Raw genomic sequence first — 22584 nt, forward strand, 5'->3', positions numbered from 1 at the left:
TATGTATTGAGCTCTTATGACAAGGTACCTGGATGAGCTATAGTGTCTATCCAGGTAAATAGCCTAAACAAATAAGTTTTCTAAGTGTTTTCAGTTGGCTTTGGCTAACCTTTGATCAGGCCCCATGGTCTAGGAGGGTTTTGCTTCTTTGTCTGCAATACACCATCAACATCTTTACTAACCATTAGCATGTAAAATCATTTTTATACTTCATATATCTAACCAGGCATCTGTTAGAAGACATCAAAAATATCTGAGCCTGAGTTTTAGAAGTTTAAGATCAAAATCTGTAGCCATTATAAATACACAACTATGAATGGAAAAAATAAGTGGAAGTCCAAAACAAAGCTATGATGCAAGAAAATTCCCAGGAATTAAAGATTTTATGTAAATATAAGATGAACTGCATAAATTCATCAGAAACTCATCCTTAAGACACCTGATAGAAGAAAAACTCATTATTACCTTATTATGTATTAATGTTACCCTCAGGTCCGGTTTTATGATACCATATGCTGTCAGCAGATCTTGGACTTTTTTTAATTCTTCCTTACATTTTCTACTTGTTGAGTAAAACTGCTTTCTTACTGGAAGATTCTTGAACAAATCTAGGACTGTTACTGTGGTACCTGCAAGCAGGTGATAAAAAAATAAGTAGAAATTACACTGAAAGCACATCACGGGATATGGAGGAAACTTTATTTTTACTTAGAGACCTGTTTGTATGCTGCTGCATACAAAATAAATTCAAGTAATGCTAGATTAGGTTATTAGCATGAGAAGAAATATACCAAATCAGCAGTCATCCTCCCCAAAAAGGTATCTATAGACCTCAAGAGCTCTGAGACTGCAGCATTAAGGTTTTTTTCACACACATTGACAATTGTGAGACTCAGCACTAAATAAAGCTGAAGACTCTTTCAGTGCATACTAAGTTAGCTTTCATTAGTAAAATGATTTCAGACTAGAATCTAGTCACACATATCTGGAGACAAAGGAACACTGTGCTTCATTAAGGGTCTTCACAAGCATTTGCTTTAGGGTATTTCCTGAAGAGTCTCTGTTCAAGGTACAGTACACAGAGGGAGGAGGAGTATTCACCTACCAACACAGTCACATGAATTCTGAACCCACAAGGATATTGCAAAGTGTTAAACATATTGCACAGAATGCAGTCAATCATTCAACAATTTTGACAAAAGAGAAGGTAATGCAAAATATAGTATTTTCCACGGCTGGAATAACCTAGTCTAAATCTTAAAAAGAATCCCTAGTTGAAATCAGCTACACACCCTTACCACAGGGTATAAAGAACTATGACTTTGCCTGGTCCTACAGCCAGGCTGCTTCCAGCAATTCCTTTGTACAGCAGCAGGGACAGTCTTCCTCCTGTAAGCAAGGATTTTGCTATGTACAGAAACATAGTTCTGTAGTTTGGTCCTGAAGAAACCTTTCAGATAGACCTGGAGAACTGAATTTTTATAGTTTTTATTTCCACTGGCAGCTTGAAGTGAGTCAAAGAAGAAGAAACTAGTTTATAATTACTATCTAGAACAACTTCCAAGCCATATTATTTCTTACAATATGACAACACATTCTCAGCTGACAGACATAAGGCAAGAAGTGTTTACAGTTGCAAAGATTTCATACTCAGCCTTCAAGTACAGAACAGGTATTTCAACATCAGACAGAGCCTCAGAGAAACACAAAATACTCCTGTTACAGTGCAACACCAGAACAGTGATATCCTACCTTGTCCTAGATGGGAAGGCTTTTTAGAAGTTACATGCCCGTTGCTATTCAAAGCATACTGAGTGCTGATATCATCAGTAGCTGTCTTGGTTGTGACCAAAACCTGAAGAGAGTGATTTTAAAAAAACTTAGTTAATCAGAGGTAGACAAAGTTCAGAATGAGCTTAGACAAGCTTTGCTACCACTCTCACCACTGCATTACTTTAGTCTCCATGATTACATTTAATTAGTTTATAAAATTTTTCTTCTAGGGGTGTTTCTTACAGGCACGGAAACATTCTGCATTACTTATTATTCATGTTTCCATCCATTTAACTAAAAGCCTTTCTATCACACTAATACAAAAAGCATAGCAATTCCCTCTTCCTACAACACACACTGCTCTGACTTCTATTCTAACACAGGTTAAATAAACAACTAAATCAATTGACAATTTGGCATTTTCATCCTCTGTGAGAGAGAAGGTAGCCTATGACAACTTCTTAAATTTATGTGAGATCCAACAAACTTAACGACTACTCTCTGTGTATTATCTCTCCACACCCAAACATATCTGGCAATCACTCACTGCATGTTTTGTAAGCTATTAAGGTAATACACAGATGGCTTTAGCAAGAGCAGTTGTAAACCAGAGTTCAGGCACCAACATTTTGAACAGCAGAGCCACTGCACTTTAACCACCTGAAAGCCAAAGTTTATCACACGTACAGTGCTTTGGGATATTCTGGGTTATTTTAGTGTCTTGTATGAATCATTTAGAGTTAAGTCATGCCTCTAGAGAGGAAAAACAGCAATTGGTTAATTGGAAATGACAGTATTACAGATCTACTTAAAGGCCTCCTTTAAATATTAAATACCTCCAAACCGAAACTTCAGGGGGCAGTTTGGGTAGGCAGAATGCAATGAATGCCAGAAGTGTTTAATTAATATAATTACTGATACGAGGATTGAAGTAATACCTATTAAAGCACTTCATGCACTCAGGCCACCTCCCATCTCTTATGAAACGTACCATAGAGCTGATGAGAAGCTCAGAACAGATGGCATTCTGCTCTGACCACTCATTGGAAGGAACCAATGATTGAGGTCTGTCATCATCTATCAAAACACCAACACTTTTGAAAGCATCTTTGGAAATCTCTATCCAAACACACAACCCACTTCTGCTTAGTGCAATGTGAATGTAGCCCAAGGCAGCAAGGAGTCAAGCTGTAACATCATCTCTCCTGACCTCAGCAGTTGATGGTTCGAATCAGACACAGAAATCAGCATCTTCTTGCAGGATCTAATCCTTGGTAGATTCAAAGAATCCAAACCTGACCTTGGTGCAGTATGAATACAGAAAGGCAGAGCACAACAGAACTGCCAGATGCTGTGCCTTTGACAGCCTGAACACTTTTCAGATGGTTTTGAACAAACTTACTTACTTTCAGCCAACAAGTTAAATCATAAGTATCAGTACAGTGCCAATCCTCTTAACACAAACATATGGATCAGACTCAGACATGCCAAGTAGCAGGTTCCTGTTTACTCATAGGGACAAAGTTTGTGCAACTGCAGTCACATACATGTCAAAGAGCAATAAGGAGCCCAGCAAGATCCCATGACTGCTGATCACCTAGATAAGAAGGCAGAAATGGTTACTGGAATGGTAGCTATGTGGGCCATCAGTTCCCTGAAATTATTTCTCCTGGCCACCACCTGCTGCTCCTCACTTTGATCTACCCTAATTCAAGTAGCAAATTCAGCCATACTGTTTGACGTTATATTCCCTGATACAAAAGAAAAGAAAATACAACCCAATCTCTCTCTGACCTGTTCTGACTGTGGAAAATAAACAAGAGCATTGCTGTGACCAGTGTGACAGAAGGGCAGGACTGACACTGGCAAGAAATTCCTATGACATGGCTTCTGGGGCTGGGGGGAAAGGCAGCATACACATGCCACATGGTTTGGAAAGCATATCCCCAGCAGGCCACTGGAACATTTCAAGTCTTTGCACTGGTATTTTAATAAAACTTTCACAAGCACATACAGACAAAAGAAATCATAACTCAGAGACCAGACACATTTATAGCAACCGCTCACCTCCGCTATGCTGCAAATGGATCCCAAAGCTTCCCCACGGAAACCGTACGTTGTCAGCCTCTCAAGGTCCTCAGAAGAGCTTATTTTTGAGGTGTAGTGTTTAATGGCCATAACAGGAACGTCCTCAACCTTGATTCCACTGCCATTGTCTCTTACTTCTATTTTGTTAAACCCGTAATTGTCCTGAAAAGAGAACAAAACAGAGTGGAGCATTAAAGCAATCGAATTAAGACACAAGTTTGAAGCAGCCAAGGTTACACCTTCCAGCCATCCACACAGAAGCAGGAGTTTTGCTTAGTGGGAACAAACATTAAATGTCTCTTGTTTAAGGAAAAAAAAAAAGAAAAATACAACATGCAGGATAATAGTGATGGTTTCTCTAATCAAATAATGTAATTCATACATTGTGGTTTGGAAACATGAATGATTCTCTATTTCTTTTCTAATGTTATTAATTTTCAGTTGCACACGTTTTACGTAAATATTACAGTGCTCAAACTCTGTATTCTGCAACACCTTCCTCCATGACCTAAATACTACTGAGGTTATGATCCTATGAGATGTTTAGGTTGCTCTGCCAGATCACTGATGTCAAACAGTATGATTCATGTCGATACACAGTGCAAAGACACTCAATAACATCACCTATGGGATTTGGTCAATCAAGAAGGTAACAACAATAAAACACCAGCCAAAGCTTCCCACTACAGCTGACCACTGCCATGGTTTCTACCTGAGAACCATTCCACCTGCAAGTTAACTCCTGCCTGTTTGTCTCAAAAGTCATTCCTATACTTGTTCAGGCAAATTGGGTAAGAAGACTGAAGGAATCAACTAGCCTTCCTAATCCATCTGAAAAAGGTTAAATCAATGAAAATGCTGCAGTTTCGCAAAAGCCATCAAGTTGTAAAATGGAATTTCAAAGTTTCTCTTCTCTGTTATGACTTTGAACTAATCCAGAGTTAATGTGGTCACTGACCTCTATTACACAGTCAGAATTATTTAAATTTCACATAAAAGAATACCGAGAAAAAAATTCATTCTTTCACAGTATTACTGTCTAGAGTTGCAAAGAGTGCAGGATTTTGCTTCTCCCCTAGTACCCACAGAAGAACAACCAGCAAATCTCTTTCACTCACTGACAACCTGTGTAAAGCCAGGTTTGTTTCTTTAGAACTACACTGATTTGGACTGGGCTCGACTGACAAAGAATGTAACTATGCAGATGACTCATGCACTGAAAATGGTTGAAAACGCTGTCTTTAATTGATTTGGGACTTATCACTATGAAAACAGGTGGTTGCTGTGCCGTGAAAGCCACACTGATTAGAGAGAAGCTTTCTCCTCCAGCTATCTGCACATCTGTAACAGCACACCAGCACAAGAGACAAGGTCTGTTTTACCCATTTTGGAAGGCTCCAAAACCTCCTCTGTTGACTTCTTGCAGTTACTGCCTGATCAATGTCAAATCAATCAATCAGATCACAGGATCTGATTCCAACACCCTGACTCCCATAACTGTGCACACACTACTCACTTTGGGGCTACTCATGAGCAAGATTCTATGAAATCTAAATATTGGGAGAAGACAGAGGTCATGACAGACCATAGTGAAGACAGAGTAACTTCAGCTCACTTAAGGCAGTAGCATCTGCAGGAAACCATTCTCAGATGGAAGACACTCAAGACTCATTCAAAAAAGGTAGAAGAGACATGGACAAAAAAACAAGCAGAAATTGAACTGCCCTCCTAATGAAAAGCACTTGTCTAACACTTAATTCAATAATATCTTATACAATTATTTGCACTGAAGGAAATTGGATGGAGTTCTGGATACATCCATTTATACAGGATGTTACAACACTTCTCTCTTACTAAGCAGGAGACACTGCTACTATACAGCTGTTGACAAAACACTGCAAAAACAGAGATATGACAGCAAGAATAGCTGATCAGTTGGCCATTTTGCCCCATTTGGGAAAAAAATCAAATTCTTTATTATAAGTAAGATTTTCTATTGTCAGAAACTATCCTTCAGTGACATGCCAACTTTTTTTAACAACTTATAAAAAGGAAGTGCTAGAAGTAGCAAGAGCTAACCATGCTAATTTAGGGACCATGTGGTAATTTATATTACAAAAAACTCTAGCATGGCCATCAACCTTTTCCACTGTTTCCATTTTCACCTTCCTTACAATATTTTGTAATGAGCATTACATATGTCAGTCTAGCAGTAAACTTAAGTTCAATATCTTTTAAAACTACCTATTAGTCACAAAAATTAAATTTTAAGTAGGAAAACAAATATTAAGGAAGTTGACAGGTTTTTCCCTAAGATACACTCAGAAGTAGAAATATGCTCTATTGTTTCAGCAGGGTCTGAAAAACATTAATGGAAACTAATTTTGGATCATTTTTACATGAGGTAAAAACATATATGTATAAATACTATTAATACCTTGTCATTCCCCAAATCACAATGGCCTAAAAAATGCATTTGCAGTGGAACAACTTTCCTTGCATCTTATTTTACATCCAATTCTTTGTAAGAGAAAGAAAGGGGATTTACCAGTTTAACATCAATACTTGTGGCACCGGCATCCAAGGAATTTTCTATCAGTTCCTTCACCACACTGACAACTGAAGTAATCACCTGAGAACTTGAAAGGAGACGAATAGTCTCTCCTGGCAGCTGCTTCATAGTGGAATAAGATTCAGAGAAGCTGCACAGAAAATAAAAGAAAAAGAGTGTAACAGGAATACTACAAATACACATTTCTAAGTAGCCATTTCACAGCAACTTGTAAATGTTGACAAAGCACAACATTACGGCTGGAGAGTAAAATTTTCATGTTATAGTAGGTCCCAGCTTTCTCTGCAGTCAGTAAGTGTCGGGAAAGCAGTGGGGAGGCAACAAAGTGGTGCTGAGGGGAAAGTCATATCCAATGGCAATGTGATCTACTAGTAAAAACAAAAACCAAACCAAAAAACTTCTTAATTACAACCCTGCCTCTCTGATCTGATGTACCATGTGTCCTCAGGCAGGTCAGTTTATTTCTGTGTCACTCTCTCTTTTCTATCTCTCACATTATCAACCAGTGGAGATTTCTTTTTTTTTTAATTACTGGAACCCAAAGGGTTATAAAATTCTTGCTGTATTATAGAGACACTCTAACATGAAGAGATCATAAGTGGATCTCTGAATTTTAGTATATATTTCTGTTTAAGCACCCAAATCAACACAAGTAACCAAGCCCGATCCTTGTTGTTGATCCTTGTAGCCTGACACAGAGAACTCAGCCACAGTTTTTCATGCATATGAGAAAGAGGGGGGGGAAGATCCTTGCTAGACAGTTCTTTGAACCTCAAGAATGGTCCAAACAGGCTTCTTCTCTCCTCTAGGTTATGTTATGTAATGTTATTTACGCTGTTATCCTGGCAGTCCTGGCTTCCCCATCAATTCAGTCCAAGGTACATGCTGAAGAACACAGAACGCACACTCAGCACCCATCCCAAGGATATGAGCAGAGGTGGAGGAATGGAACATACCCAGATTTCCTCCTGACACAGTCAGGACATGGTGAGGGATTGCAGCCAACACCCCTGGGCACCACTACCCTGCAGGGTATATGCAGCTGATACAACAATTACAGGACACTTCTCTGCCTCGACATCCTTCTAAAGACTGACACTCTTCAAACATAAAAGACAAGGCAGAAATGTGGTTACTTAGAGAGGAAAAAAAAGCAAACCAGTGCCATGAAGAGGAAGCACCATTAAAACTTTTCTAAGAACAGCTACAAAGAGGTTTTCTCTTAATATTGCTATTTACATTGCAAAGGAAGTTTTCCTTGCGTATGTGGTAAAAAGATCCAACAAATTGGTTTTCCACAAACTGGAAAAGGAGCATGAGAAGACATGTGTTGTTGAAGACGGACCAATATTAATTCTGTACATGTGTTCAGAGAGGCAGGTTTTGAGGCAGGTTCCCTCACACATTCACACATCGTACAGGACTTCTGTGTCAAGTGCTTCATGATTTACTCATGGCAATTGCCAGATGGGAGCTGGATATCTCCATGAAACGACACTGACTAAGACACGGGAGGGTATTAAAACAGAAACGCTGCAGATCCCAACGACAAATTTTCCATGAGGTGTGCCTGATGCAGGCAGTTTGGGAGAGGAACCTGCTCTCGTGTGCCCTCCCTTTCCTGGGCCCAAACCCAGGGATGCAGCGCTGGGCACATCTCGGGAACAGCTGCTGTGAGGGAGGGACCACTGGGGCCTTCCCACACATGGAAATGCATCCAACGAGGGACCACTGGGCCCTTCCCACCCATGGAAATGCATCCAACCTCCGATGACTTAGCTAAGAGACACACATTTCAGCTCAAGCCGCACTGCTCCTGTACCTCCCACCGACCGACACGTTACCACTGTGACCCGTGGGCAGGCTCCGTATTTTCTGTGTGTGGGCCCCACCACTGATGCAGCCCTTGTACCCCTTCGCACCGAGTGCGGCACCCCAGCGACAGCCGCGGTGCTGCACACCCTCAGGAAAACCGGGAACAAAACCTCCATAGACTCCATGGCTCCCGCCCCACAGACGTCTGGAGCTGCACCCAGACCGCCCCCTCACACAGCCGCCTTCCTCAGGGGTCCAGCAACCGAGGCAACTCTCTGGTTTACGGGGGTGGGAAGGCAACAAGCTGCAGACAAGCCCTGCGGTCTCTCGAGTTTACCCCAAACCACACGAGCCGTCCGCAGTTCCTGGTTCTCGCTGCGAGAGGCGGGGCCGCTCCCACCCGGCGCTCGCCGCTCCCGGGGCCTGGCGCGGCCTCGGCCCAGGCCCGGCTCAGCCTCGGGGGAGGCGGCGGCGCTTCCCCGCCGTCCCGGGCGGCCCCGCGGCTGCGCCACCTGCGCGCCCGCCCCGTTGCCGCTGCCGTGGGCGGTGCGGGCGGCCTGGCCCGGCCCCTGCGCTGCCCCCGGCCGGCCCTGCCCAGGGCACCGCGGGCTCTACCTGCGCCCGGCGCCCCGCGCTCCGCTCCGGCTCCGCGGGGCTGCGGAAAGGTGGGGCCGTCCGGGGGGCGGAGGGAGGGACGGGCGGCCCGGGCCGCGGAGAAGGCCACGGGCACGGCCGGGCCGGGGCAGCGGCAGGGCCGGGAGGGGAGCGATGGCAGGGAAAACAGCCGAGCTGCCCCTCGGGTCGGGCGGGAATGGTGAGGGGAAACGGGAAGGGACGGTGGGTCACGCCAGGATGTCTCTCTAGGTACGAGCTCGGCGGGCGCTGCATCCCCAGGAGGGAGGAAGGGCCTCGCGTCGCCCATCCCAGGTAACGTGTCCCCCGCACGGTTCGAATGCCCTGCGACAAGGATTGATTAATGTCGGCACCGCCCGGCTCGCTTTCGGGTTCATCGCGTCTGGTTTTATTCTGCCGCGGTTAATACTGCGAAATACTCGGGTATTTTGTGTTTATTTTATACTCTCTGCAGCACTAAGCGGGTATCAGAAACAAACTTCTTACCAAAAGCAAGCTGCTTTTACTGGTTAAACGGTGCTTTTGTAGTCTGATTCAGATGAATGTTAAAACATATCTCCTTCCCAGTCCCATAAATGAATATACATAGTCCTACAGATCATGTGAGGATGAAGTAAGCACTGGTTTTGTTTGGGTTTTTTAAAATTATCGTTACAAATTTTACTACAACAGGATGAGAGTGTCACCATCCCTAAGTTCTGTCAATTTTTTTACTAAATCAGCATATGAAGTTGTTCTGTGTGTCTGCATGTGTCTGTTGCTTAGAAACTTTTGAACCCGTGCTCTGATTTCAGCCACATTTGAAAGATGGAAATGTCTGTCTGAAAAATAACAGATGGGTGAGGGAGGAATATGTGAAATCTGCACTCTACTGCAAGAAAAATAGGCACGAATTAGTCCTTGGTTGTTCTTTCTAGCAGTAGGTGGCTGGGCAACTGGTATATGCAGAATTCTTTACTAACCATTACATGAACAAGAAACAGGAGGAAAATTGATACGGGAAGTGGAGAACAACTCTGGGTATTGTCACGGATGGAGAAACTAATTCAGAAGATGAAAGTTATAAGCTTGGTTTCTTACAGGTTTGCAACTTCAGCCTCTAACAGCACAGCTTACAATTTTTTTTAAATGTTCCTTCTGTAACAGGCTTGTGAGTTTTATTTGTTTACTCTTTTTTTTAACAAACAGTTCCTAACTGCCCCTTTGCATTGACTTCTGTATGAACCATAGAGTTTGAGGTACATCTTGGTTTATGCACTGTGTTCTTTCCAGACCTGATCATTTAAAACAGCCTATTCCCACATTTGAAAATGGCATATGTTAAGTACTCCTCTGTAACAGCAGCCTCAATCTTCAAACAGATCTGTTTTGTAGGGTAAAAATGAACGTAGGAGTTGCCCACAGCGAGGTGAATCCAAACACTCGGGTGATGAACAGCCGTGGAATGTGGCTGACATACGCGCTCGGAGTGGGCATGCTGCACATTGTCCTGCTCAGCATTCCCTTCTTTAGTGTCCCCGTTGCCTGGACTTTAACAAATGTGATTCACAACCTGGTAAGTAACCACTCGTTGGTGCAACAGAATTTGAGAAGTTGTTCATGTGTATTCGTTTTCAGTACCTAGGGAAGAGGATATTAGGCAGTCTGTGTGGATAATGAAACCCTGCTGGCCCAAACAGCGCCTCTGCTTGGCTTATCCACAGATAATTGGCTGTTTGGGAACGGAGGAGTGATAGTTGATCACTTTTGATTTAGGCATGAAAGACATGAAATATTCCTTAGTTATGTATTCTTTTAAAAGGCATTTAATTAAGCTAGAAGGTTGCAAACATAAAGTCATCGTGCCGACCAACTTTTACAGTGTTCTGTATATTATTAGAGAGCTGGGCTGAATCAATAAAACATCACATTTTTAATTCTTGGGTATTATCTATTGATTTTTCTACCTAAATCTGATAGTATTCCAAAATGTTTACTTTCAGCACCTTACCTCTTTTCTTGGACAGAAATAGTTGTGTTCTGTTTCTTCTAGCTTTGATTTCTGGCCAAGCTAGGTAAACTGTAGCTCAGAATGACTTCAGCATACAAGGTTATAACTATATTTGACATAAGAGAAATCTTGTTTGACAGCAGTGGGAAAAACTGGACTACTTTGACCCAAGCCCTGAAACCATTTGTTATTCAGTGGATCATGATTTGCATGATGACTTTTGTATGCAAAAGATTTTGGAAGCTGAGGATCTTGAGAATCTTTCTGCTCCTTTCTCCATTTTGTTATAATCACTTAAAATAATGCAACTCTGTATATTGGTCCTCTGGGCTTAGAGAAAAGAGGGCCATAATCCAGCAATTTACATCATACTTGAGGTTTGCTAACTCAGCTTTCTCAGATTAACAGCAAAGAAGTCTTGACAAAAAGATAGTTCCTTCCTCCTTTACAACAGTAATAGTTCACTGTAAAGACTGAGGATGGATAATATCCTCTTGAGTCATGTAAAATTTTAATTTTTTAGTTGAGCTTTTTGTAGATAGGTTTAAAACTAGTGGTGGAATTGTAAGTGTCATTAGAGCATTTTGTATGTTATCTGTGACACCATCAGACATGTCAGACATTTAAGATGTTGGCAGAGAAAAGTATTACTAAATATTTCCCACATGCTTTAATGAATTCATTGCAAGTAGCTGTAATGACAACAGGGATGAGAGCATGCACTGACAAGTAGTTTGGTAGTGGAACACTAGAAGATAAGTATAAATTGCACTTTTTGGATATTTCAGCGTTTAAATGGCACTTCTTTTGGAAACAAATCCTTGAATGGTTTGACAAAGAAAAAAAAATCTTGTATTTCCACTAATGGAAAACTCTTAGTTTACCTTGAAAGCATTTTTGGTGGTCCTTTCTGCAAGTACCAGCGTGAAATAAAATGTGTAGTAAGCATTTGGAACTGTCCTAAAAGCCTCTTTTTGGTTATTAAAATGGAGACAGTGCAAACATCAGGAATCCAAAAATTAATTAAACAAATCAGTCGTCTTAGGTTCATAGGCCTCTATTCTGGAGGCTGTTCCAAAAGAAAGTGGAATGACACATGAAGTGACTTGCTGAAATTTCACCTCCATGTGATCTTGTTTCTGTATAAAGCTTTCTATAAAATTTTTTGTATGTGTATAAGGCAGTCTGTGATATTTTCTGTTAGAGTGTCTTGCTTGGAGTTGGTGTGCTCTCTTTGATAGAAAACAGATGTTTTTTAGAACTGGAAAAGGGCGTACTCCCCTGTGTGAAACCAGGCCCAAAGTGATCTTTCAGATCAGACCAGGCATGGCATGATCCCATCAAACAGGAACAGGAACGTAGAAAGTCCAGAGTGGTTAAGGAGAGGCAGCAAAGAGGTGGACAGATGGTATTCAACAGATTGCTGTAGTCAGCTTCTAGGGATTTGAAAGTGGTGGGGGGCTGAGAAGGCTTTCTGAAGGTCTTGTAATATTGCCAGTATTTGTAGGTAGATGTTTGCTTTGTGCAGACTCTACCTCATCACTCATTTAACACTGTGGTAATATAAATAAGCCACCCCAAACTTGTTACAGTGCTTTTTAAAATTCTATTGATTTCATGGAAGTTTTGCCATCTAACATAGAGGACAAGGGAGTGGATCAGATGTCACACAGACTTTGGCTTTAACTCTGACTGTGCCACTCACTGCACAGTCTTGGGCAAATCACTTCTTGTCCCTTCCTTGCTCCTCAGTAATTTTGTTACAGGCCAGCAGCTCTTCTGGGTGAGAATTCACGTATATTCTTTTTTTTACAATGCATTGAACAACGTAACAATTATAAAAAAATATACTAAAAGTGCCTCTGTATTCACTTTTTATTTTCCCCAGGGAATGTATGTGTTTTTGCATGCAGTAAAGGGAACTCCTTTTGAAACACCTGATCAGGGGAAAGCTAGGCTACTAACACACTGGGAACAACTGGATTATGGAGTACAGTTCACATCTTCAAGAAAGTTCTTCACAATCTCTCCTATAATTCTGTGAGTTCAAAACTGTATTATGCATGAATTGAATCATAAAACCATGATTTGCAACATAATGGGTTGCAATTTATATTCTGAAAGCATTTTCTCTCTTTTCTTGCTTGCATGTTTGTTAATTTACTTCTGCATCACAGAGGTAGGGAGTATGTATTTATAGGCCATGTGATCAACAATCTTTCTTCCTGCTGCTTTTGACACTCCACATATTGAAATCAAAGTTTGTAAACAGTTATGGGGCAGGTTTTAAAGATTAGAAATGTTGTGAGGAAAACTTACTGGTAACTCTTGAAGTTCTTTAAGAGATTGTGAAGTCATGAATATTGAAAATCTTAACCAGCTGTCTTTGTAACAGCATTTATTAACCATTTTGCAACTTCTGAGTTTGGAGGAGTGTGTCAGTCCTCACTGCATGGGGTCCGGTGTCAGTTTGGCTTTGTACCTACTGTCTTCTGTTTACACTAGTTCTGTAAATGGCTTAGAAATTCTACACACTGTTAACAAAAGTAGGGTTGAGTAACTAAAGGAAATCAGATATGTATTAAATGTCCAACTCTAAAAGTCTTTCTGTTTTTCCCTAAAGAAAGTTGTCCAGTTGCATGGCAGAGTGAGGGGGGGAGGCACGATCCTGCGTAATGTTTAGAGAGTTGGTCCATGAAGGATAAAAACTGAAAAAAATATATGTAATTCCTCAAAAAAAATTTTCAAGGCTAGGTCCCTACTTTGCAGCAGGAGTTTTGTATTCATAACACTAGTGTATGGTTCTCTTGAGGCACTAATAATGTGTAAGTAGCTGAATAACATCTCTGTTTTGCTGGGGAAAAAAACCCCAAACCCCAACAATCTGATCGCCTCATTTCTATGATGAGGATGAAATTACAGGCTCAAAGCAGTTGGTAGTGAATTGGGTTTTCTGAGGCATATTTCCTTATTCTAGATGAACAGGTTGTGAACCAGCTTTAAAGAAAAATGTGCTGGAAACATCTGTCAGATGGGAAGCACTTTAAAATCACGCCAGTCACAGGTGTGCTCAGCATAAATAATTTTTGCACTGAAAAATGTCGAATGCTTTGTCACTGAGTTTGCTAGGGTAGCAGAACTGCAAATATTTTGGTAGCAGATCTTACACTATTTAAAATCTGAATCATAAATCAGACTTGTAGCTGCAGAAGTCAGACTCAAATGGGCAGGGAGAGGTGGGGGAGGAAAATAGTAGTGGTGAGTTGCTTTTTAACACCTTGAGAAGTATGGGAAGAAGAGACTTAGACCGTAATTTTGCTGTAGATATTCTAGAACCTCAAGTGAGATATTTAATACAGGAATAGATCAGTAAAATCTTACTGATTACTGGAGCACTTTTTTCAACTCTGCTTTGTTTGTTTATTTTTTAGACCAGGGTGCCATCAGCTAAGCTTGCTCCTTTTTCTCCTACAGGTACTTCCTGACGAGTTTCTACACCAAGTATGATCCAACACACTTTATCCTGAACACAGCCTCTCTCCTGACCGTGCTCATCCCCAAGCTGCCACAGCTGCATGGTGTTCGGATCTTTGGCATCAATAAATACTAAGGAGAAGGTTCCACACTGGCCACCCCTGACATGGCTCCTGCTGCTCCCTGGGTGAAGGAAACCAGTAGTCTGCTGTGCCCAGTATCTCGTCATAGTCAGTCAGAGATGCCTTTACATCTGAGATACAATTCCTGCTTCCTGCAGCATTGTCTGGGATGAAAGTCGAATTTATAAGAAGCTGCCTTCAAGTACTTAAATGTGAATTGGAAACCTGTAGAAGAGAGATTTCCATGAAGAGCTGGGCAGGCCCAGCTCTAAAGCCTAATCCCCACTAAGACTCAACATGTGGCTGAGCAGGTGATTTGTAAAGAAAGGTGCACGTAACAGCTGAAATGGAGAGCAGTGTTTCACAAATGCCCATTATCCATAATGCAGATGGTAACTTTACATATGAATCCAGGATCCTCAATGCCAGGGACTGGTGAGGCTGCATTCTTAGGTTAAGTGAAAGTAGCTAGTTCCTGCTGTATGGATTGTAGGTGGTTGTGCTTGTTATTGCATTGTAAAAGTTTGTCTCACAGTAAGTACTGTGACAGTGAGCATAAACTGATGGTGTAATTCCTGCCTTCTCTGTTCTTGTGATTTGTTTTTTTTTTTGTCACAATGACCGAAGAAAGTCCTTAACTGCCAGCTCAGGGGATTTCCACATCAACTTGATAGCTCGGTTTATGTATGCTTTGGAAAATTGCCGCTGTTGTGTTGTTTTCATTTTGCTTAGCAGGACACTGACTTTTCTATGTGTAAAAGGGACATCCTGAAAAATTGGAATTTCTTTTTAGGTGTGGACTTTTGACTATTTTCTCTGATATTGGCTGATGGGGTTTTTTTCAGTAGCTGAGAGGCCTGTGATGGGGTCGGGAAAGAGTTGCTGGTGGTGTAGGAGAAGCAGCTCTGTTACAGCTGTGTCAGAGCACATAAGGGAAACTGGGTGGGTTGTAAGTTAGAATAGAAGCTGAACTAGAAGTAGGTGAGTAGGCAAATCACATGGACTAACTGTATGCTTTTGCAGAAAAAGATAACTTGCATGTCTTGGAAATGTGGAGGAACGCTGTGTTTTAGGGGTACCGTGTAGTACGGGGTATTCTTGTATGTAATCAGCTCTGGAATTAGAGTGAAGAAGGTACATCTACAGCTCTGAGCACTTATTTCTCTGTCTTGGAAAAAGGATGAATTTTGAAGTCTGCTGTTTGTCTGCCAGCCAAAACTGGCTCAGATTTAACAGAAGACTCCATTTAAGACTTGATTTACATTTTGGTTGCAGTGACAGCCAGTGAGCTGGAAAAAAAAATTAAAAATAAAAATAAAAAAAGACAAGCCCACAGTGGCGTACTTCTTTTCTTGCTAAGGAAATTTTCTGGTTATTTACTTTACCGATAAAGGTACTGTGAAGAAATGGCAACGAGTTACGAATTTTCTTTAGCAATTTAGTAACGAGTTCTTTGCGTTATTTGGACAGGAAGCGGTAACTGATTTTTAAGTAGTGGCCATCACAAGGCTGTGCTGCCTTTGACGGTGGCTGCCTTGTACAAGTGGCAGGGGCTTTAAGACACGGACCGACCTTAGGGAGCGCGGGTCAGGGGGCGGGGATGCCACCGGGCGGCCGGACAAAACCCTTGGAATAGGGAATCGCAGCTGGGCGGCTGCGCCGTGCCCGGGAAGCGCCGCCCTGTGACCCGGCGGGGCGGAGCCGAGCGCCGGGGAGAGCGGGGGCGGCGGCGGCGACAGGGCGCGACAGGGGACAGTGCCGGGGCGCCGTGACACGGGGGTGCCGCCGGGCGGGAGGAGCACCCTCCGGGGATCGGGGCGAGCCCGTGGCCCTGGAGCGGCGGAGGGCTCAGAGCTGCCTGGGCAGCGGCGCGGACACACGGCGGTGCTGCTGCGGGGGCTCGGTCCCGCCCGTAGGGCTGCCAGAAGCACCGCACACAACCAGCTTGGTGAGGAACTCTGCCCTCTTTAAGGTAAAACAAGACTGCTCCCAGCTGGTTTTTTTCTTAGTACCTTAAATATGATGTGTGGCCATTCATAACGGTAAAAGTAATGCCACCGCTTCAGAAAATCAGAGCAGCGCACATGCTTGAAAACCCTCCAGTAATAATAAACTGTACAGTTCTCTTCTAGACATAACTGCCAGGTAGATTTTTAACAATGAACAGTATTGCCAAAAGCCTTTTGAAATCGGTTAAACACGGCCAAGCTGCGTGGCTGAGAAGCAGCTCAGCTCGCCCTGGAAAACAGTGCTCTCGGAGGCTGGTTTTGGGAATAGAGACGAGCTGTGACGACACGGGTGCTGCTGTGGTGGATGATGCCGGCTGTGTCCTGGGAGAAGCCCTGCACTGTCAGAAGGAAGTCCATTTACAGTAAGAATATACTTCTCTGAAGGCTTTCGCCTTAATAACTTTTTTTTGTTATTATTACTTGCAATATCATTCACAGAAGTCTTCCCTGCTCCATAAAAATCAGTAAGAGGTAGGTGGGTGGGAAGACATATCCCTTGGGCTATGATACTTATTGCTTGAGATAGTACTAAGGGGGAAGAAAGAAATGTGCATTTCAAAAGTTTCTTCTAGTATTTTCTTTCAGAGGGGGACAGATTACCTCTCTAGCTTGAAGTAAAGATGAAATCGCTGTTAACTGTTAAGACCACCAAATGTCTCAGTGTTTTTAAGTGAAAATAAATATAAGCATTGGTGGCTAAGAACCTGAACTAATAAGCGAGGGGTTGTGAATATGATATTACATTGTTTTGGAGCAGTGTTGAGATGCATTTAAGAAGTACCTGTATCAAAAAGGGCAGGTTACATCATTTTCTGACCTAGTGATAATTTAGCTCTCTTCAGTGCCCTTTACACTAAACAAGGCATTTCAGAATCCACTAAGGAGACAGGCAGGATATGGCAAGGTTAAGAGGTGCCTGAAAACTATTTTTATGCCATTCTATCAGTTATAAAACACCAATGGATTGTAATTCTTTGGTTTTACTAGAACAGGTGGAATAATTCCTGTGGTGGCACAGCAGCTTCACAGAGAAAACATCGAGCAAGTGGTAGAAGAGGCGCTTCGTGTCAGTGGTGTTTCTGTACCTGAGCTTGCAGCTGTTGCAACTACAGTGAAACCTGGACTTGCTCTAAGCCTTGGGGTGGGGCTGGAGTACAGCCTGGCCTTGGTGAACAGGCACCAGAAGCCATTCATACCCATCCATCACATGGAGGCTCACGCGCTGACCGTCAGGCTCACACATCACCTGGAATTTCCCTTCTTGGTTCTTTTGGTCTCTGGAGGCCACTGTATCTTGGCAGTAGCACAAGGAGTGTCAGATTTCCTTCTACTTGGACAGTCCATAGATATTGCACCAGGTGACATGCTGGATAAGGTAACATTTCCTGACATAAGTAAACCTAGTTTTCTCTTTTTTTTATTGCATTTATACTACGTAATGGTAGTATTATCATCAGCCCAAGGATAGTAATTCGGTGTAATATGAGCTTCACTTAACAGGGTTTTTTTTCTATTTTGAACAGACACAGGAGTCTGTTAAAAATGTACACATAACATCAATTGTAACATATGTGCATTGATTATACTTTTAGTAAATAGGCAGCCTAACAACTGAAACTGGTGTTGGAAGTTTCACTGACACCAATTATACAAACAAGTATGAATTTGAGAAGACTGACAGTGCTATTTTAAAGGATGCTGTCAGGTTTAAAACAATACATATTAAAACATTTCACACTAGTTTTATTGCTTACAGTTTGAAAAGCATGGTTTGGCTTTCAGAATTGTAAGTTTCTGGGTCACTGAGTACAGTCTGTAAAATTGGTCACTTACAGTTTTGTTCTCAAACACAGAGTTTTAAACAGTATTTGTGCATACTAAGTAAAAAATTGGGAGAGTCAGAAAGGGGACTGTATAAAGTTGAAACCAACTTTATTCCTGTATATCTGGTAGTACAGTATGGCAGTCTGTGTGTGTTTCCTATAGCTTGAAAATGGAGTAATTAATGTTTCCTACAAAATTTGTTTGCCCAAATTGTTCTAGAATTGCATTTCTAAATACTCCAGGAAAAAAAAATCCAGCTGGTGTTATGTCTTGTGCTTACTGTGCCCTGTTTGTAATTTCACATTGGACGGATTTTGTGGTGTCTGGATTTATTCCATGGACTCCTATGCAGTGGTGCAGTTACAGGAGGAACTGATTTCAAGTCTGTTGTTTATTCTCTCCTCAGGTGGCAAGAAGACTGTCTTTAAGAAAGCACCCAGAGTGCCACAGCATGGCTGGGGGGCAGGCCATAGAGCACTTGGCTCAGACTGGAAACCAGGAACAGCTCATGTTCCGACTGCCCATGAACCAGTATCGGAACTGCAACTTCTCTTTCTCTGGACTCCTGAACCTCGTCAATAATGCCATTGCACAAAAAGAAAAAGAAGAAGGTATTTTTAAACAGTCAGGTATAAACCATGGTTTTGAAGACCCAGACTCAGGAAAACCCCTTTGACCATACATTTTTGTAGGTATTGAGGAAGGTGAGATCCTGTCCTGCGTTGGGGATGTCGCTGCTGCCGTCCAGCACGCAGTGGCTGTTCACATCATCCAGCGCACCTACCGGGCCATGCTGTTCTGCACCAAAAACAGCATCTTGCCACCAAAAAAGGCAACCTTGGTGGGTATGCTTCTTCTTCCTTTTTCTGTTTGACTATGTAACATCATTTGAAGATGCAGATGCCTTGTTGTACTTCCTGCCTTGACAGGTGAGGAAGATCTCAGTATGCATTACACTGTTAAAATATCAGGATTGAAGTAATAGTGATATAAATATTTACAATGAAGTCTTTCACAGTTGGGTTTTAAGCTAGAAAGGTATTTTCTTACCATCTAATTTAACCTCCCATAACACCCTAGGCCACATAATTTGACCTTGTGCTCCACAGTACTGATGGCTGTTGTAGCTCCAGTGGAACCATAGACTGATTTGGGTTGGAAGGGACCTTTAAGATCATCTAGTTCCAGCCTTCCTTCCCCTAGACAGACATGCTTTTATTCAGGAATGTCTTTTAGCATAACAAGCTCACTTAGCATACTCTTTTCTGATATGTTTTAATCTTCAAATGCATTATTTATTGCTGTCTTCAGAACTGATAACCTCTTTTTTAAACAGGATGCTAGTTGAGTGTGACCCATCAGTACTTTTGAGTTAATGCCTTTTTTTGTCACTGCTGTCAGGTTGTATCAGGAGGAGTTGCAAGTAATCAGTATATCCGAAAAGGTTTACAGAATTTGGCAGAAGCAAATGATTTTGCTTTACTGTGTCCTCCTCCAAGACTGTGCACTGATAACGGTGTAATGATTGCATGGTAAGAGCTGTTTCTCTTTGCATGTGCTTCTATAATGTTGTTTAAAAGCTGACATCAGAGTCAAGAACTTCTGTTCGTGGGGACTGAACCACGTGCCATATTCAGAGGGTTATGACAAATATTTTATGTAATTGCTTTCTTGCCCAGGAATGGCATTGAAAGGTTACGTGCAGGACTCGGTGTTCTACACAGGACCGATGGCATCCGCTACGAACCCAAGTAAGTGACTGCTCAGTCACAGGCTGGTAGTGAAAGGGGAAGGAGGTTACACTAAAAAGTGGCAGAAGATGCTGAGGAGCACCTTTGCAACACTTATAAAAGTTACTGTTCAACGTAGTTGTGACATACAAATGATCACTTAAGTTTGGTTTGGCTCAGAAACTTAAATTACCACACATGATAACAGTTCTGTGTGTTTTCCTGCTATCACTGTGGTAGAGGAAAACTGGAGCCAGTTAAGCTGCAATACTCTCCCTTACCTTCTCAGTCACCACAGGCATAAGTCCACATGCTCCAAGTCCAACTGTGTATCCATAATGAGCAATCAATTAAAAAAAAGAATTTAACATATATCATCTGATAATACTTTTTTTTTAAACTGATAATACTGATTTTTTTAACGACTAGTTAGGTAATGCTTGCTCTGTGGATTTAAATAGATCTTATACTTAAGGCCAAACAAAATTCTAATATTTCAGAAGTACCAGCTGGTCTTAAACTTGGGCATTTTTTTCAGGTTTTTTTCCCTTTCCATTTTCAGGAAAACAGACTTGGACGGTATCAATACGAAAAAAAAATTGTATCATAATTTTCACATGAAAAATTATAAGATACTCTTCTTCAAAAATAACTTGCTGTATACATATCAGTGAATAAAATACTAAGTTTCACTTGCTGTAGAAAATACATTATGTAAGATTATCATATAAAGAGATACCTGTAGATCTCTAGTGCATCTTGCATTCATCAGTTGCATGTAAATGCAGTTTAGTTGCAAAGCAACTAAAATCAGAATCTAACAACATCCCCATCCCCCAAAGATGGCTTTGAAACCACAACTGTGTTTCCCAAGTTTGGCATCGCTAGAAATGCAAATATTTCTTCAGTGTAAAGATGTTTCTAAGTACAGCTTCAGACAGACCATTTTAATGGTGCAGGGAACGTGCAGAAATACTGTAATTGTAAAAAGGGTCTGTGAAGCTGTACATCTGTGTGATATGGCAATGATGTTATTTTTAACAGTTACATAATTTTATTTTCTAGAGCTCCCCTTGGAATTGATATTTCCAAAAGAGTTGAAGAAGATTCCATCAAGGTGCCAAAATTAAAACAGATACGATGGTTGGCATCTTAAAAAGTAACTTAGTAAATGCAAATATAAATTGTTCAATAAAAACTGTTTCAATGCTGTTATGTTTACTGACAGTACTTTGTTTACCAGTGTTGAAAATCACCTGTCAGAGAAACAAATGCTGTGTCCTATCACCAAAGTGATTCCAGTTACTATTCCACAACTAAGCGTTCTTGGTATTAAAACAACTGAAAAAAAAATTAAAAGTGCACTTTCTAATAAATAGGAACTTACACAAATGAAAATACCTCCATTGTTTACACTTCATAACTTATAATAAATTCATATATTTATAATATATATGATAACTTATCAATATATAATTCATATAAAGTTTATAATTGACACTACATGTTAAAAAAATCCTCACTTCCATGGTTGCAAAGAACAGTTGACTGCACAGATCTTCAAACAGATCTCAATGTGTTTGCTGTGCCAGTGCAACTGAATTTCAGCAGTACCTAATTTTCTGCTGCTGGTGTAAGAAGCCTGTTCTTTCTTACACAAAATTAAAACTTCGGAGTATAGAGACAGTGCCTTTTAGATTTCTCTTCTTTTTTTTAAATAGAGAAGTTCAGTAAAGCTAATCACAATGCAATCCTTCCATACACAATTAGAAAGACAAGCTAACTCAAGCTTTTCTTCAGAGGCAGTCCATTCATATTGCTATTTCAACCCCATGATTGCATCCACATACCCACCCAGAGTGCCTTTTTTTTTTTTTTCAAGGGAGACCTTTTTTTGATTTGTTTAAAAGAGATCTTCATTGAAGGACACAATCAAAAGCAAAACTGGCAGAGCTAAAGCTAAAAAGAGACAGAGCAAGCTAGGGAGTCAACAATGGACTAAGAAGAACGTGGAGGGAACTTCCCAGTTTCTCTGGGAACATAGGGAGCCCCAGGCTGGGGACTGCCAACAACCCATCCCTGCAGAACTGGCCACAGTTCTGGGAGGTTGTACAGGGTGGCCCCAAAACACCCAGGGGATGTGTGTGATGTCTGTTTTCTGATGATGCCTGGAGAACAGATCTCCCAAGAGCTGACAAGACCCCAGACCCTCAGCTCTTTTTGGCTCTGGCAACCCAGGCCAGCTCCTCACCATGCCCTCCCTTCCACAACCATAACCCAAACCTTCTTCTAAAGCACAGCTGCAGGACCAGCCCTGTTCTGCCACGAAGCAATGTACTGAATTCAATATATGTGACAAATTGGACAGACTCAACATTTTGGCAACACTGGAAGGGTGGGAAAGCCAACATCTGGCTATTTCCTCTTCCCCAAAGAGGAATTCACCTCCAGGGGTGAATTCATAGTGAGTCTCTAGTAAAAGTACACATCTACATGTATTAGCTTGATGATTAATAATAATAATGTCCAAGTGCATAAAAAAACCAGACCAAAC

At 41.5% G+C, this 22584-nt stretch overlaps 3 protein-coding genes across 19 annotated transcripts in view; 2 read left to right on the plus strand and 1 right to left on the minus strand.

Moving 5' to 3' along the window:
• The window catches only part of PMS1 (PMS1 homolog 1, mismatch repair system component), a 43028-nt gene extending 34288 nt beyond the window's left edge, over positions 1–8740 (minus strand). For 3 of the 12 annotated variants that reach the window (XR_007904581.1, XM_051787794.1, XM_051787793.1), the window contains exons 1-5: positions 8586–8738; positions 6410–6563; positions 3841–4023; positions 1753–1855; positions 466–629 (exon numbers count right to left, since the gene is read on the minus strand). Coding sequence is in view for 10 of the 12 variants with exons in the window: in XM_051787794.1 (XP_051643754.1) it covers positions 466–629; positions 1753–1855; positions 3841–4023; positions 6410–6541 (582 nt within the window). In the remaining 2 variants the exon portion in view is untranslated. Of the gene's footprint in view, positions 1–465; positions 630–1752; positions 1856–3840; positions 4024–6409; positions 6564–7389; positions 8150–8564 lie in introns of those variants that run through there. The other 9 variants (XM_051787787.1, XM_051787791.1, XM_051787786.1 and 6 more) reach the window with 9 other exon arrangements.
• A 31-nt stretch (positions 8741–8771) lies between these two features.
• Positions 8772–15068, plus strand: ORMDL1 (ORMDL sphingolipid biosynthesis regulator 1). Of its 5 annotated transcripts, none has more exons than XM_051787822.1 (5): positions 8772–8913; positions 9113–9175; positions 10243–10436; positions 12760–12911; positions 14346–15068. In XM_051787822.1, the coding sequence occupies exons 3-5, from the start codon at positions 10263–10265 to the stop codon at positions 14479–14481; spliced, it is 462 nt and encodes a 153-aa protein (XP_051643782.1). In that variant the 5' UTR covers positions 8772–8913; positions 9113–9175; positions 10243–10262; the 3' UTR covers positions 14482–15068. The 5 variants fall into 5 exon arrangements, with proteins under 5 accessions (XP_051643782.1, XP_051643781.1, XP_051643779.1 ...); XM_051787821.1 differs by having other exon boundaries at positions 10256–10436; XM_051787819.1 differs by lacking the exon at positions 8772–8913 and having other exon boundaries at positions 9017–9175; positions 10256–10436.
• Positions 15069–16115: 1047 nt separating this feature from the next.
• Positions 16116–21241, plus strand: OSGEPL1 (O-sialoglycoprotein endopeptidase like 1). 2 transcript variants are annotated; one of them, XM_051787816.1, is made up of 8 exons: positions 16116–16439; positions 16589–16838; positions 17464–17851; positions 18707–18911; positions 18993–19141; positions 19702–19832; positions 19980–20051; positions 21096–21241. In XM_051787816.1, exons 2-8 carry the CDS (start codon positions 16627–16629, stop codon positions 21184–21186), a joined length of 1248 nt encoding a protein of 415 aa, XP_051643776.1. In that variant the 5' UTR covers positions 16116–16439; positions 16589–16626; the 3' UTR covers positions 21187–21241. The 2 variants fall into 2 exon arrangements, with proteins under 2 accessions (XP_051643776.1, XP_051643777.1); XM_051787817.1 differs by having other exon boundaries at positions 16182–16439; positions 17469–17851.
• Positions 21242–22584: the final 1343 nt, after the last annotated feature.

This window comes from Manacus candei, unplaced genomic scaffold (assembly GCF_025592945.1).
Source record: "Manacus candei isolate 608988 ecotype Guabito, Panama unplaced genomic scaffold, ASM2559294v1 h1tg000023l, whole genome shotgun sequence".
NCBI lineage: Eukaryota > Metazoa > Chordata > Aves > Passeriformes > Pipridae > Manacus > Manacus candei.